The 16,643-nt window shown below is 36.5% G+C and overlaps 1 protein-coding gene across 3 annotated transcripts in view; it reads left to right on the forward strand.

Annotated features, from left to right (window-relative positions):
- Window positions 1-16,643, forward strand: part of LOC150090678 (kinesin heavy chain-like) — a 400,102-nt gene that overhangs the window by 119,657 nt on the left and 263,802 nt on the right. For all 3 annotated transcript variants that reach the window (XM_090372178.1, XM_090372181.1, XM_090372188.1), the window contains exon 6: window positions 11,646-11,701. In XM_090372178.1, coding sequence (XP_090228304.1) covers window positions 11,646-11,701 — 56 coding nt within the window. The remainder of the gene's footprint in view (window positions 1-11,645; window positions 11,702-16,643) is intronic.

Below are 16,643 nucleotides of genomic sequence, written 5' to 3' on the forward strand. Positions count from 1 at the left end.
TTGTTTTAATCGTTTTAAGAAGTGCCCATAACAAAATGGACAAAAGGAAGATTCCTTCAGATAAAAACACTATGAGTGCAAAAAAGAAGAGGCTCGTTATTAGATTAGAGCAAAAAATTCATATGATTGAACAACCTGAATGTGGTCATAGCAACTCTAAAATAGGACGAGATGTCGAAATGCCTGAATCTATGGTACGGAATATTATAAAACACGTAGGGGAAATAAAAGAAAAATGTAAAGTTGCATCAGCTTTTTGTGGTTTGCAAACATCTACAAGGAATGGAAGTATTACTATGATAGAAATGGAGTGTATTTTAACTGTATGGATTGAGGATTGCAATCAAAAATGCATTCCCTTTAGCAGAGCAGCCATTCAGACAGAAGCTTTAAATTTGTTTAAGAGAGTTAAAGAAAAAAAAATAATGAAGTAGAAGAAATGTTTAGTGCGAGTGCTGGTTGGTTTGATCGATTTAAAAATAGAGTTCAACTGTATAATGTTAAAATTACTGGTGAGGTGGCCAGTGCAGATGAGGATGCAGCATCTAAATATCCTGATGTTTTAAAAAAAATAATCGAAGATGGTGGATACACTGAGCAACAAATATTTAACGTGGATGAAACCGGTTTATTCTGGAAAAGGATGCCTTCCAGAACTTACATTTCTAAGAAAGAAAAAACTCAACCTGGGTTTAAAGTGTCTAAAGATCGCCTAACACTTTTATTGGGAGGTAATGCTCAAGGTGATTTTAAATTGAAACCGATACTTGTTTATTGGTCTCCAAATCCTCTTGCTCTAAAAGGCTACAACTATAGATCACTTCCAATTATTTGGTGATCAAATAAGAAAGCATGGGTGACCCAAGCTGTGTTCACTGACTGGTTTTCAAGCTATTTTTGCCCAGCTGTTGAAAAACATTGCAAGGAAAGCAACATCTCATTTAAAGTTCTATTAATTTTGGATAATGCTCCAGGTCATCTAACTACACTCTGTTCATTATGTGAAAATGTAAAAATCATTATTTTGCCGTCAAACACATCTTTGTTGCAGCCCATGGATCAAGGGACCATCACAACATTTAAGGCCTACTACATAAGAAAAACATTTGAACAGCCAATTGCTAAAATTACAGGAGACAATGCAATTTCCTTAACAGAGTTCTGTAAAAATTATAACATTAGACATGCAATAGAAAATATTCAGCATGCTTGGCAACAAATAATTGCACACAACATGTGTGGAGTGTGGAAGCGCATTTTGCCTTATTGTGAAAATAGTAGTGTTTCGAAGAAACTGTTATAGAAGAAATAACAAATATTGGAAGAAAACTTGGATTTGATTAACTAAAAAATGACGATGCTCGGGAACTGCTCAATTCACACTCAGAAGAATTGACTGATGATGATCTCCTACTTTTAGATCAACAAAGAACATTTGAAGAAGCTGAAGAACAAGATAATGCGCAAGTGAAGGAGTGAACTCTCAAGGAATTTGAAGATATCTTTTGAGCTGTAGAAGCTGTGAAGCAAAAAATTATGGATGCTGACCCTAACCTCGATTGATTCAAATTCGCTGAGATGTGGATAAAGCACTCTGCATCTACCAGCATATGTACAGAGATTTAAAGAAAGAGAAAACAGTCTATGCTGCTAAAATATTTCGAAAGACAATAAAGACGTTTTCGTCAGTGTAAGCTTACCTTTAGGAATGATATTTATAATTTTTTTTGTTTTTATTTTTCTTTCTATAATTACAGTACTATATGACTTTGTTAATAATAAATTTCAATTATAAGTACATGTATATTCTTTTTATCCTTTATTGCAATATTTCGTTAATAAACATATAAAAACTTGTTTAAAATTTTTCATTACCTATTTCCATCGAACTGGAACCAATTACCGTATTTTGCACATAATTATAAGTTTGAATAGTGCAAATTTGAATAATGCAACTACTTCATGGGATTCATTAGTCACACTAATCGTGACCTAGCTGTACTAGAAAACAGTTGTACAGTTATTGTACGATGCTATTTGTAGAAGGCGACTGGAAAATTGAGCTTCAGGGAATTGGTACTTGCATCATGACAATGCCCCAGCACACTTGGTGCTTACTGTTCAAGAATTTCTTGTGAGACTCAACTACAGGCTCTGCAATCTGCTATACTCACAAGATTTAGTTCCCTATGATTTTTTTCTTACCAGATTTAGTTCCCTGCGATTTTTTTCTCAACAGATATAGTTCCCTGTTTTTTTTTTTTTATAATAGGTAGAGTATAAAAAAAGCTTTTTTTTATACTAGATATAGTATTTTTAGATATAGTTCTCTTTTTTTTTATACTCACCAGGTCTAGTTCCCTGTGACCTCTCAAGGAAGCTTAAAGCTCCATTGAGGGGTTACAGATTTGCAGTGACGGGAAATTATTCAGAACACAATGCAGGAACTCTCAGTAGTTCCAAAAGAAGACTATCAGGAATGCTTCTATAAGGAGCTATTGACATTCCAATGTAGAAGTATTGGAATTGGTGTTTGCACATGGAGACTACTTTGAAAAAAATCTATCTGGATAACTGGTAAGTTTGATTTACCAGTGAAAAAAATCTATTTAGATAACTGGTAAGTTTGAATTTAATTTCTTAAATATAGATCAGTTCCCAAATCTTTTGAACACAACTAATAATGTGAAGAATAATAAAAAAAAAGCTAGCTCGAGGTTTTTTTTATTTTTTTTTTATTAAAACCCCAAACACGAGAGGTATTAGAACCTATAGTATTTGGTACCGTGCTTGGGTTGGAGGTTGAGAGGATGAAAGAAGATATTTGTTGACATTAGACTTGAACTTCTGTAGACTGTAATTTTCAGGAAATACATATGAAAGAAGAAGGTTGTTCCAGAAAATGACAGTTGAATGAATAAACGAGGAAGATGAAAAGTTGGTTCTGTGAGTTTGAAGTTGGACAGTAAATGGATGTTAGCTGGTGGTGGCACATGTTTAGGCTGTTTTGAAAGAGAGAGAGTGTGGGAATTATAGAAGCCAATTCAGAAGAACAATGCCCATGGAAGTATCTGTAGAAAAGGCATAGAGCATAAACTGTACGTCTATGAGGCAGCGAGTGAAGAGACTCTGTTAGAGAGGAGTCATTAATTAACCTAACTGCCCGTTTCTGAATGGAATCTAGAAGCTTGAGAACAGCTGTTTGGAAGAAGAGTAATGCCGAGAGCGAAAGAGAAAACCAAGTTTTTTTAGATGCAGAGGAAGCAATATTTGTAATGTGCTTGCGCCAAGAGAGATTAGAAGTCAGGGTAATCCCCAAAAGAGATATATCATTTTGCCTGGAAATCAGAGTATCACCAAAGATAAGCACAGCAGCATAAGAATCCTTTTTGTGAGTTTTAGAAGCATTGAAATCAACTAAGTTGTCTTTGCCCCACTGGAGCATTACCTGGAGGTCTGCATTTAAGGAATTGGTAGAGGATATTTGAGAAGTTGAAGCTGATTGAGCAGGGAAAGGTTTCTCAAAATGTAAAGTGGAATGCAATGTGCTATCATCGGCAAAACTATGGATAGGATTTCCAGTCAATGGAAGAAGGTCATTAATATACAAGAGGAAAGAGTGGGGGGAAAACTGAACCTTGGGGAACACCAGCATTAGTGGAGAAGTTTGAAGACAGAGAACCATCTACCACGTAAGCGATCAGAGAGAAAACTGGATAACCAATTACCAAAACAGTTGGCAAACCATAAGATGGGAAGCTTGTTTAGAAGACCTTTATGCCAAACACGATCGAAAGCCTTTGAGATGTCAAAAGCAAACTGACGGAATCCATACTGACGATCATTGATAAGACGGAAGGTTTCTAGGTAGTTTAAGAGTTGGCGGTTAATTGATTTCTCCATTACTTTAGAAAGAGTAGAAGTAATTGCAATGGGACGATAATTGGATGGAAGGCATTTGTCACCCTTTTTAGGAACTGGCTGGATATGAGCAAATTTCCAAGCAGAAGGAAAAACACTTTTGGAATAAGAAAGCAAAAAAAAGCGGCAAAGAACACGAGGAAGTTCAGGAGCACAGGTTTTGAGAATAAGTGGAGAAATACCATCAGGATCTGGAGCTTTCTTAGCATCGATTCGTCAAAGCCCTTCTGACATCCTTTTGACGGAAGACCACAGGATGTATTGAATGGAGTTTGTCGAGAATGGAGGGAGGTGTTTTACCAAGATCATTAATACACGAGTTCGAAGAAGAATGGGATGCTACCATTAGGGTAAGAAGCAATTTTTCTACTCTTAGCCTGTTCAAAATCTATTTTGGACTGATTATAACTGCTTTACAATTGTTACGAGCTTTGGTGTAGGCAAAAAATGAAACTGAAGAATTGGAAACAAGCCAAATTACGATATGCAACATTGTTCTCCTGAACGGCCTTAGCATATTTATTGGAAAACCAAGGTTTAGATAAAGGATGAGATTTTAAAGTGGAGTGTGGGATAAAGGATTCCATTCCTGCAAGAATAATTTCACTGACACGATCTGAGCAAACGTTGACATCAGAAGTTTTGAAACATTAATCCGACCAAGGAAAAGAAGAAAAGAAATCTTGCAGGTTATCCCATTTTGCATTCTTTTAATGATAAACAATAGGCAATATTTTAATGATAAACAATCACCAAGTTGTGATCTGAGGTGCCTAAAGGATCACTCGAGGAGTTTGCTGTCGAATCATGAATGGATGCTAGTTGTTTGACCCATTTTGACAGGTTTGGAAGAAAGTTGGAATTACAGGTGTTCCTTCTGAAGAATAGTGCTTGTGGAAATAGACTTTTTGGGAGAAAGAAGTCAAACTGATTACTTAATTTTGAATAGAGTTAAGACTTTTCATAGTGAAATTGTGGGGAGGAATGTTCCCAGATGTAAAACAGTATTCTGTGTTGGGTGGATTTTAGTTTTTTGATTATTTACAACTGCATCATTGTCGAGTGAAGCATATGCTTAATTTTATGGACTTTAATCAGTGTTTCATGCCAAGCACACAGCAATGGAAATGCATATTGGTTGTTAGCATTTGTTGAAGCATGATTCAAGAAAGCAAGCTTATACAGCATCAGCCAGAAAAAATCTTCCTATTTCTCCCTTTCTGTTTTTCCTTAATTTGAATTTATGCCCCCTCAGGTTCGTAATATCAGCAAGTGGAAGTATCCCATCAGCATTGAGACTGCTCAAACCATTCAAGACCCTGTACACCTCAATCAGATCACCTCACAGGTGCCTAGTCTCCAGACGAAACCTATAGAACTTAAGTCTTTCTTTGTAAGTGCACCCCTTTGTTCTTCTCACCAATCTTGTTGCCCTTCTCTGTACTCGTTCTAGCAACTCTACATCCTTCCTAAAATGAGGCCACCAGACCTGTATACAGTACTCAAGGTGTGGCTGGACCATTGCCTTATGCAAAGGGATAATCACCTTCTTCTAGCAAAATTCCTATATATCATTGACAAAACTCTGACCTGCTCTGGCAGCCTGTCTGCATTGCTAAGAGAACTTCATATCTGACTGCACAATTAACTCCAGTCTTTCATTCTACACCTCCCTGAGTGTAGACCACAGAGTTGGCACCTTTCTCTTGGGTTACTGCTACCCGTGTGCCTCCGTAGCCAGGGGGGAAGGAGTAGCAGCAGTGCATAGCACATGCTTCTTGATTAGACCTTGGTTCGAGCCCGTCACCACCAAATACGGAGGATGCGGAAAGGTCAGGGAATGACCACCGCATATCCCGGAGAAATATGGCCTTAGTTGCTAATGCTCCTAAAAAACCAAACAACAGTAACAGTACTTCTACCCATATGCAGTACTTTGAATTTGTCAATGTTAAACTGCAGTTGCCATTTCTCAGCCCATCTGCCTAACTTTTCTAGATCCCGTTGAAGTAGCATACTGTCGTTAGTGTCATTAACAAGTCTGCCAATCTTTGTGTCATCTGCAAACTTGGACATTAAGCCTGATATACCTTTATCGATATCATTGATAAATACAATTGGCTCGGTACCGAACCCTGGGGGACTGTGCTAATAACATTAGTCCATATAGAGCAGTGTCCATTTATTACTGCACTCTGCAGTTTCCCACTCAACAATCCCTTTATCCATTGCAGTAACTTGCCCTTAATGCCATACCACTCCAATTTGTACAGCAGCCTCCCATGCACAACAGTTTCAAAAGCTTTCCTGAAATCCAAATATATAATACAAAATTAATTTTAACATCCAGTTCCTTTGTGACCACATTCATTGTCGTATCCAATCAAATTGGTCAGACAAGACTTCCCCATAACAAACCCATGCTGTGTCTGAACTATTGCTGCTGTCTTGTCTAGGTGATCCTGTATCACCTCTTTAACTAGTGACTCCATTATTTTCCCCTGAACAGAAGTTAAACTAACAGGTCTATAATTATTTGTGTCACCCTTTGAATCCCCCCTTTGTGAATTGGGGATACATTTGCACATCTTCAGTCCATGGGGACTTCCCTTGACTCTAAGAATGCCCTCATAATTATGGCTAAGGGTTTGCTTGCTTCCCTTGCTGCCTCCTTCATTATAACTGGATAGATTCCATCTGCCCCAGGTGCCTTTTTATGTTTAACTTCAATTTCTTCTCCACTTTTCTCTCAGTTATCACAAAATCACTTAGCTCCCTGTTAGAGTTTGATAAACTTCTGGCATTTCCCTCCTTAAATAACTCCTTGTGTGAATGTAGATGCAAAATACTCATTCAGTTTATCAGCTACTTGAGCAGGATTATCCATAGTTGAACCATCTATGTTAAGTGGACCAATCTGATTTATCCATTTCCTTCTAGAGTTTACATAAGTAAAGAACTCTTTGCTGTTTTTCTTTGTGTCCTTTGCCAAAGATTTCTCGTAATCTGTCTTCGCCTGCCTAACCTCCTTTGTGACTTCATTACAGACTAGCTTATATCTGTCGTAGGTTTCTGTGTCGCCTGATAATTTATATGCATCTCATGCATTTTTCTTCTCTGTCACGAGCCTCATTAATTCATCCAACATCCATTTAGGCCTGAACCCTGAACAGTATTTCTTAGTTGGTTTGAAAAGCCTAGTAGCATCCAAGATTAAGTTCTTGAAGACTTCTCATTTAGAATTCACCGTTGGTAACATCAGTTGATCCCACTCTAGAGAATTTACAACTGTCTGAGACCTCTGTAGTCACCTTTACGAAAACAAAAACCTTTCAACAGCACTGAGCTTGCTCAATCCATTCAAAGCCTTAAACACCTCAATCATCTTTACACCTGATGGTAGTTACATCTTTAAGTAAATCTCACATCAGTACACTATGATCACTGTCACCTAGTGGTTCCTTTATCTGCAAATTCCTAATGCATGAATAATCACTGCTGATAATCAGATTAAGGGTGTTACTTCTCTGGTTGCCCCTCGAACATGTTGCTGTAGAAAACAGTCCTCCAATAAATCCACAAAAGTCTTGCTAGCGTGCGAGTGACCAACTCACAAGTTCCAGTCAAAATCTGAAAAGTTAAAATCCCCCATTACAAGACATTTTGATTTTCTGGCCCATTCTATTTCTCTGCACAACTCTTCATTGTACTCATCAGCATCATTAGACCTATAACATACTTCCTCTCTCATTTCCCTTTCCCATTGTTTATGTCACACCAAACAGACTCAACATTGCACTGTCCACCTGTGTGAACTGGATGCACTTCCTTAGATTTTGTGTTTCTTAACTAACAGCATAACCCTTCCTTCCTTCCTACTCTTTCTGTACACATTGTACTCCCCAAATTCCAATTCTGCACTGCTTATCTGTGTGACACCATGTCTCTGATATCCCAATAATATCTGCCTTTGATGTCTTGATCAGCACTTCAAATTTATCAATTTTATTTACCATACTTCTAGTATTAGTGTACATGCAAGTATACATGCACTTGTTGTTACTTTTAGTTATCCTAACACAGCCCATGTATTTACTTGTTCCATGATGACTCCCAGCAGCTCTTGAAATCCACAGCAATTTGCTGTCTAGGCTGCTGCTCATTACAATAAAAGCAGTGCAAGAATGACTCGCTTCTGCCTGCTGCTAATGTTAATCTTTTATTCTGTGAATTCCCCCAAGCTAGCAGTTTTCCGACTCACCTAACACTGCCTCGATAGCATTGGCAAATATTCTTGCACCCTTTCTATTTAAGTGTATCCCATCCCTGTAGAAGCAGTCTCGTCTGTTAGCAAGCACTGACCACGCTGAAAAAAAATTCTATCCCGTGAGTTTGCAGTCTCTCCAGGGCCGAATTGATTGACAAGGCTCTCATCACATACTCACTCCTATTGTGTCTGGGCAGAATTGCTGACACTTTCAAATTTAACCATAACTTGCAACTTTTTTTTCAGCATTGACCTGTACTTATTAAATTAATTGCAGATCTCTTACTTTTAAGGTCATTAGTGCCAATGTGTACAACAATATTACCTTTTGTGCCCTTAAAAGATGATATCTGCTCTACAACGACATCATCTTTTGCCCCTGGCAGACATACCTTGGTTCTATCCCACAGAAACAATAACTAGTTTCTGTGGGACCAGCGCATTCTGCATTGGAGATTGCCGCTGTGTTGCATGATGCACAGGAGTGAGCTCTGGCGTTGAGTTGGGCAGCTGAAAGCTTGATGGGCGCCTGATATTAATTTTTCGGGGGCATTTAACCTACATGTCAAACTCTCATGGACACCCATAAGAACGTTGAGTTGCCCTCTAATTTCTTCAGTCTCTGTATCTAGCGCACATAGTGACATCATCCTTGGCTAGATCATGTCCTGTTCTAGACAGGTCTGCAAATATTTCATTTTTCGCACATTGTTTTAGACTGTGATGCATGGTATAATCATCCACTTCGGTTCTCCCACGAGCCACAGCACTCTGGCTATTCTGTGAACGCTGCTTTACTGCCCTAGTCTGGGTCGATTCCGTTTAAGTGTAATTTAATTAACAATGAAATTTAATAAGATTAATAAATTTTATTGGTAGTACTATACTAATCTAACAGATTTCTAATACACTGCTATGTATTTCGCTATCTAGTTTTACGTTAAACCTTACGGTATTCCGTATCATATAACAATGGTGGCAAGTTACAAACATAAAATCTAAGGACTCTTAAGTATTAACTTATCTAAATTCAAAATAAACCACGAAGCTTGGCTAGAACTATAAAGCTACTTATAGAAAATAATTTAGTATAGCAATTAAGTCAATAAAACGACTAAATATAAATGAAAACTTAGCATTCGCCAGAGTTGCAAAAATCTTGACCAACGTGGTAGTAACCTCATACTGAACCTCCTTGTTTTCTGATAGTGCTGTAGCAAAAAAATCCAAATGCATAAAGATAAAACTGCTTATACATTAACCTTTAGATTGGGGTCTTATATGTATATATATATATATATTTTTTTTTTTTATTTATTATTATTTTTTTTTTTTTTTTGAAGATAATACAAAACTGAAACCTGTGTTGGTTTAATTTTATTTCCAGTTTTGAAATATGTACATAATGGAGTCAAACATTTCGTGGTACACTTCTTCAGTGAAAGCTGTCTTTGCAATATGACCACCACAAAAGATCATTTAAGTCATAAGAACTTATTTATTATTTAGCCTTATTATAAGGTCAGTTAAACTTGTTGTGCCGAGTTTTCTGACATCCATTGAAAATGGTAAATTTTGATCAGAACTTATGTATGATAATCCACGGAATCCAAATCCAAACTTCAAACTGTTGTCACTGAAAATTGCTTGCTCCTGTACTGACAGTGAAACTTGTTTTTTTTTCCATTTAGTTGCTCAAGGAATTAGAGTTCTTTCTTATTGTGTATCAAAGTAATGGTCTTCTTCCATGTCATAATACTGGTAATATTGATTAGTGCCAAACTAGCATTCAAACCTATAGAAACCGATATTATTGACAAGGAAAAATCTCTGTGCATTTGACATTGGTTTAGCAGCAACATATTCTCCAGAGGTACAAATGAATGACATGGAACAATGGGGGAAAAAAACCCACTTCTAAATACATGCTAGTAATTCTGGTTTACTTTTTATGAATTACTGTGTAATTTGTCTAAACACTAAATTATACATAATTTAGCATAAGTGTGCAGCAATTTTGGCAGATCTGTTGACTGATTCACACACAGGATAAATTCCAGGAAGAACTGCAATAAATTAACAAATTCAGATGTTTTGTAAACCTTGTGAATAATAATGGTGTGCTTCATCAGTGACAGTTCTTTAAAAGAAATTACAAAACAACCTCTGGATAAAGTGAAATAAAGTAATCACAGATGCTGTTTTTCATCCAGCCAGCATTCAGCATTACAGGTTTGAGTTCAGTTATTTTCTGCTACCTTTCTGTACTTGTATTTTCTATGATCCCTGTTTTTTTTTTTTGTAAAAATCAGAAATATTATACAAAATTTTTCTTATTTCAATCTTTTACTTTTCTTTTTTGATGTCTTCTGCTGCTTTATTTAGCAAATCATCAAAGTATTTATTCATACTTTTAAAATATTCTCTTCTGTTTATACCCTTATAATTTTGGATTATTATCTTAGTTTTGTCCACCCCCACTCATGCTGTGAGATTTTTAACTGAATATCAAAACATTTTTATACCCTCATGATTCCTTGTTTTCCATCTTTTCCAAAATCTGAATTTCTTCTCTTTACAGACCTCTCCTGCATATTTGGCAGCTTCCACCAAAGTTTTCTTAAATTTTTGCCATTCTTCTGAATTCATGTTAGCATTAGGGAATGCCATTTACATTTTGAGAAATTAGGTATCTATATTTGTACCTGCCAGTTCTGATCTAGTCGAAAATTTCCGATAATTGTTTCTTTTAGTTTTTGGGTAAGTTTATGTTTTTCAGAATTTTCAGTGAAGTTTGTATTATTTTTCAAATACATAAATGTGCCGTTATTTTCAGTACCAATTGGATTTAATGATATATGCTTACATACTGACATTGGGTGGCTCTGCTTGCATTTAGCCCAAGTATAATGATAATTTTTATTATCCACTTAAGTTTATACCCTGGGGCGCCTCCATAGCCAGGTGGGAAGGAGCAGCAGTACGTAGCACACGCTTCTTGATTAGATCGGGGTTCGAGTCCGTCACTACCAAATACGGAGGATGCGGAAAGGTCAGGGAATGACCACCACATATCCCGGAGCAATATGGCCTTAGTTGCTAATGCTCCTAAAAACCAAATAACAAAACAAAAACAAAAAAAAGTTTATACTAAGAAACTTTTTTTTTTGCGAGATATCAAATCAGCAAATGTATTCACTTACTCCACCTAAGTGTTTAAATGTTTATAATTCTACTTGTAGAGATATATATGAGCAGAATTCTCCATTTTGGTTTCACTTTTGTTGTCAAGGTTGAAAAATTATTTGCATTGTTTTTGCTTTTAATTTAAATATTGTGTGTTTTATTCTCTTCCTAAATAGTAGTATTTTATCAAGCAGATTAATTATAAACTGTATTTGATAATGACATTTGATTGTATTTAAATCTTCCTAATTTTAGATAATTACTTTTTTAGTTTCAAAGACAAATCTTTCGGTCCATGAGGATAAGAATCGGGTTCCTTTTGTAAAGGTAATGTAAAATAAAATAATGCTTGATTCTTTATGGTTCAATTTTTGTATGAAGCAATTTACTAACTCTTATATAGGGAATGAACTAAGTTATAGGTCGAACAGATAATTTTGTTGCTCTGGATTATTGCAGAAGTTGTAATAGTTGATCACATTTTATTCATTAGTTTTTTCAAATTTATAAGTGTAAATGAGCATTAGTTATTTAACTGTCACAAAATTTTTCAATTTTTTGTTGTTATTCTTTAGTCTTTAAAAGCCACAGCTTAATGGATATGCATGTATGTACAATTGTTATTGTTAAAAGTATACTATTTTATTGTTGGTGGCACTTTGTCAGTATAAAAACATTTGTGAACAGAATTAAAGTTGCTATTCATGCCCAGACTTTCTGCAGCTTCCTATAACATTGGTTAATGTTTGGTTAGTAAAAGAATTAATTTGCTAGCAAAGACCACTTCAGCAGCAAGTGGTGTGCTTTTGTTTTGTCCTGTGCACTTGTGTACATAATCTTTTTGAATATAGTTGGGTGTGTATTTTTTTGCTGTTTCCTGTATGCCATAAATTAATTTATGTCATGGTAATTGTTTGTTTATTGTGTAGGAAATTACTTTTTGTGCACGAGAATTAGCTACTTTTGATAATTTTATTACAGTTGTACATGATCCAAGAATTTCAGCCTTACCGGTCCTTATGTTTTGCATTCACTTACGGTTATAGACAATTCCCAAAATAGTGTTTGTATGTGTGTGCGTGCATGAGGTGTGGCAACGAAGTTCCTGGACTGGTGCTGTTGAGGTCATGTTCGATGAGTTTTGAAAAGAAATGAAAATAGTATGTTGCAGTTCAAACTTCCTCCTACAGACAGTGGTAGGAGGAAGTTTGTCCAGTAAGCTGACAGGTTGCAAGTAACAACTAGTTTCTTTAGTAGTGTTAATGTTCCATATCACAATTTTAGTATGGAGCAACAAATGAATATCAAATTTTGCTTTAAACCGGAAAAATCTGCAACTGAAATGTCTGAAATGTTGAGAGCTGTTTACAGTGATGAAACATAGTCATACCAGTGTGTTTGAATGGTACGCAGGTCAATAATATAAGCAGTTCAAAGATAGACATGAGGATGTTTGCAATGACCCAAGAAGTGGATGTCAGTGGCAATGACAGAGTTGTATAAGTTTTGGGAAATTGCAGCAAGAGGTAGTTGTTTGACCCACAGAATGATGGCTGATGATTTGGATATGAATAAGAAGACTATTCCTCAAATTCTGCATGAAGATTTAGAGGAAAGGGAGGTATTTCAAAATTTGCCGCAGAGTTTCATGGATGAGCAGAAGCAATGAGGGGTGTCATCATGCAAAGACTTCATCCATACTTGATGAGACAGTCCTAATTTCCTCAACTGTATTGTCACTAGGATGATTTTCGGGTGTTTCAATACAACCCAGGTGAAGTGTAAGAGTATGTAGTGGACTTCAGATCAGATCATCACCAAAGCCCAAAAAAGCCACATATCATGTTTTTCAACAAACAGGGTGTGATTCATGAGGAATGTGTACTAGAAGGGGAGCGAGTCAGTGCCGCATTTTATGTATGGATGTTTCAAAGATTATTGAAGCATATTTCCCAGATGAAGCCACAATTTGGAGAGAAAGGTAGCTGGCTCTTGTTGGATGAGAATGCTTCCACTCATTCTGCACTTGTTGTGAAGACATTTCTGATGAAGCATGGCATTGTACAAGTCACCCATCTACTCTACTCTCCCGATCTAACACTAGTGGATTTCTTTCTCAAGTTTAAGGCTGCTCTCAGAGGACAGAGATTTCAGGGTGATGAGGATATAAAAATGACCACCAAACTAAAAGTCATTTCTTTGGATGCCTTTGCTGACTCTTTTCAGAAACTTTTAGAATGTTCTAGTAAGTGCATTCAATTAGGTGGTGATTACTTTGAATACTTAAATAAAAAAAACATTTTTGAGCTCTTTCATTCTGTGTTCTTTTTATTGCACCAGTCTGGGAACTTCATTGCTGTGTGTGTGTGTGGGTGTGGGTGTGTCGGTTTATTTAAAAAAGTGTTATAGTGTTGCAAATAGTCTATTTGACCACAAAAATTTTCGCATGCTATGAAGAAAAGCCAGACTTATTCATAAATGGCTGCACTTGTAAGCATCTGAATGATGGTTTGTTCTATTTCTTCTCCATGTCAAGTAGCATCTCTTTTCCTACATTTAAAGAGGCTAAATTACATTTGTTAATTTAATATCATTATTAAAGCCAAAATCCATTGCATTTAAATAAATTTTAGTGATGAATGATAAGTATCCCATTATGCATAAATAGGATCCCACAATCATGAAAGAGTATTGCTTTTAATGCCTCAGCTGAACTGCTCTTTTCGTGGCAATGTTTTCCTTCATCACCTGCTTGGTGTACAGTGTACTGATTATATATATATTTATATATATATATATATATATATATATATATATATGCATAGGGTAAAACGACAGAAGGCAACTGGGCACAATCCAAAATAACAACTCCAGTGCTGGTAATGTAGTAGTAGTGGCATGTGATGCAAGTAAGCAAGTGTATGAGCTTATGCAGCATCAGCCAAAAAAAAAAAAAAAACACACCATTCCCTCCAGATCCTCCTTAAATTTATTTAACCTATCAACTTCCACATTGACAGATGTAAGTTTGTTCCAGCAATTGACCACCCGCTGGCTAAAGGCAAATTTCCGCACATCTATTCTACATCTGTCTTTTCTTAATTTGAATTTATGTCCCCTTAGGTTCGTAATCTGAACAAGTGGAAGGATCCCATCAGAATTCAGCGTGCTCAACCCATTCAAGGCCTTATACCCCTGAATCAGATCACTGCACAGGTGCCTAGTCTCCAGCCACTGCAATTTGCAGAACTTAAGCCTCTCTTGGTAAGAGGATCCCTTCCTTACCAATCTTGTTTCCCTTCTGTGTACACGCTCAATCAAATCTACATCCTTCCTAAAATGAGGCCTCCAGACCTGTATGCAGTACTCAAGGCATGGTCTGACCATTGCCTTATACAGAGGGACAATCACCTCCTTTTCCCTGCTAGCAAAATTCCTATATATCATTGACAAAACCCCATGACCTGACCTGGCAGCCTGTCTGCATTGCTCAGAAAACTTCATATCTGACTGCACAATTACTCCCAGTTTTTTTTTTTATTTTCTACCACCTTAAGTGTAGTACCACACAGTTGTATGTTTCTCTGGGATTACCCATTGGATAAAAGGATGGTTGAGTGGGGTAATCAATGGGTGCTGCTGTTCATGGACTAATGTTATTAGTGGAGTTCCACAGGGTTCGGTGTAAATAAATAAATGCAATACAACCCATGCTATATACTCAGTATTAAGCATGCGTAAGGAACGCCAGTGCTCATCGCACTGTAATATGGTAGACTCCATAATGGGGTGCATATGCACTCCCCTATTATGATTACTAGGGGAGTGCATATGCTAGGCCTGACTTAGGCCTGACCGAGTGGTCAGGAGCGAGAGTGCATAGCACACGCTCCTTGAGATGACCGGGGTTCAAGCCCGTGGCTGCTAAATACGATTAACATTTGTATTGCTGGATTTATTGTAAACTCCACTGATCTGGTGGTCATGCCGGAGTATAAACAAGAAATTTTTTTTTATTACAGCTGACTATGTGGAGTGCTTCAAGCCATGAGCGCTGGCGGTAATCATGTGAATAGTCAGCTGTAATAGTACTATGAATCGTAATAGGGTTTCAATGTTGCGTCCGGGATCAAGTTTATGCTGCTCAACTTATGTTCAACAACAGTATGGGCTCTGGAGACTTGCTGAATATTATTGGGTTGAACAGCATAAACTCGATCCCTGATGTGACATTGAAACCATTGACTATTCACGTGATTACTGCCAGCGCTCATGGCTTGAGGTACTCCACATAGTCAGCTGTAATAGCACTATGAATCATAATAGGGGAGTGCATATGCATCCCATTATGGAGTCTGCCATATTACAGTGTGATGAGTGCTGGCATTCCTTATGCATACTTAATACTGCTTTATTGGCACTGGAGTTGTGATTTATGATCTTGCCCAGTCGCCTTCTGTTGTTTTACCCTATGCATATATATATATATATACTCAGTATGCAGTACACCGAGCAGCTGATGAAGGGACACCTCACCCCTGAAAGCTTCTATTTTATTGCTTTTTATTTATATATTTTTAACACTTGTATTTTAATACTTTATATCTGTTGTAATATCTATTTCTTTATTTTAATAAAGTTTAACTTAAACCAGTTTATTGGTCGTTACTAGAAATTATATAGTATTGTGGAAAGAATCCAGAATGGCTGAAGACTGTAGATGTACTGTTTACAACTGTTGTATTCTATTCATATATTAGGAAGAGTGTAGAAGTGATGACTATTTATATCAGACATTTTTGGCATATTGTTAGTTGTGGACTGTGAGATTATTAGTTGTGTTACAGTATTAAGTGAAATTTGTTTTGTAAACATCTCAAACTCGAGAAAGTTGTTTTGTCTTGTATATTCCTCTGGATTCTTATTTATGGTTTTGTTGTAGTTAGAATGGATTTGAATTGCTTCCTTCTATTGCCCAGAATTTTTGTTGGTGACAATGATGAATCTTACTCTGTAAAAATAAACAAAAAAAAAAGTTCCATTTTCCCAATAATGGACTGCCATTTCACATTTCTAAATCCTGCCAATCTTTCTCATGCTCTTATTTTTTTTATTCATTGGTCAGTCCAATACTAGACCTGCTGGCATTTTCACTGAAGTTAGAGTAGTATTCCCCTCCCATAGTATCTAATGTTTTATTTGTACTGAAAGTAAAAGCTTCATGTTTTGAGCTGAACAAAACACAGCTACCAATATTGAGTATAAATAT

This window comes from Mastigoproctus giganteus, chromosome 1 (genome assembly GCF_048544385.1).
Source record: "Mastigoproctus giganteus isolate SK-2022 chromosome 1, ASM4854438v1, whole genome shotgun sequence".
NCBI classification, from domain to species: domain Eukaryota; kingdom Metazoa; phylum Arthropoda; class Arachnida; order Uropygi; family Thelyphonidae; genus Mastigoproctus; species Mastigoproctus giganteus.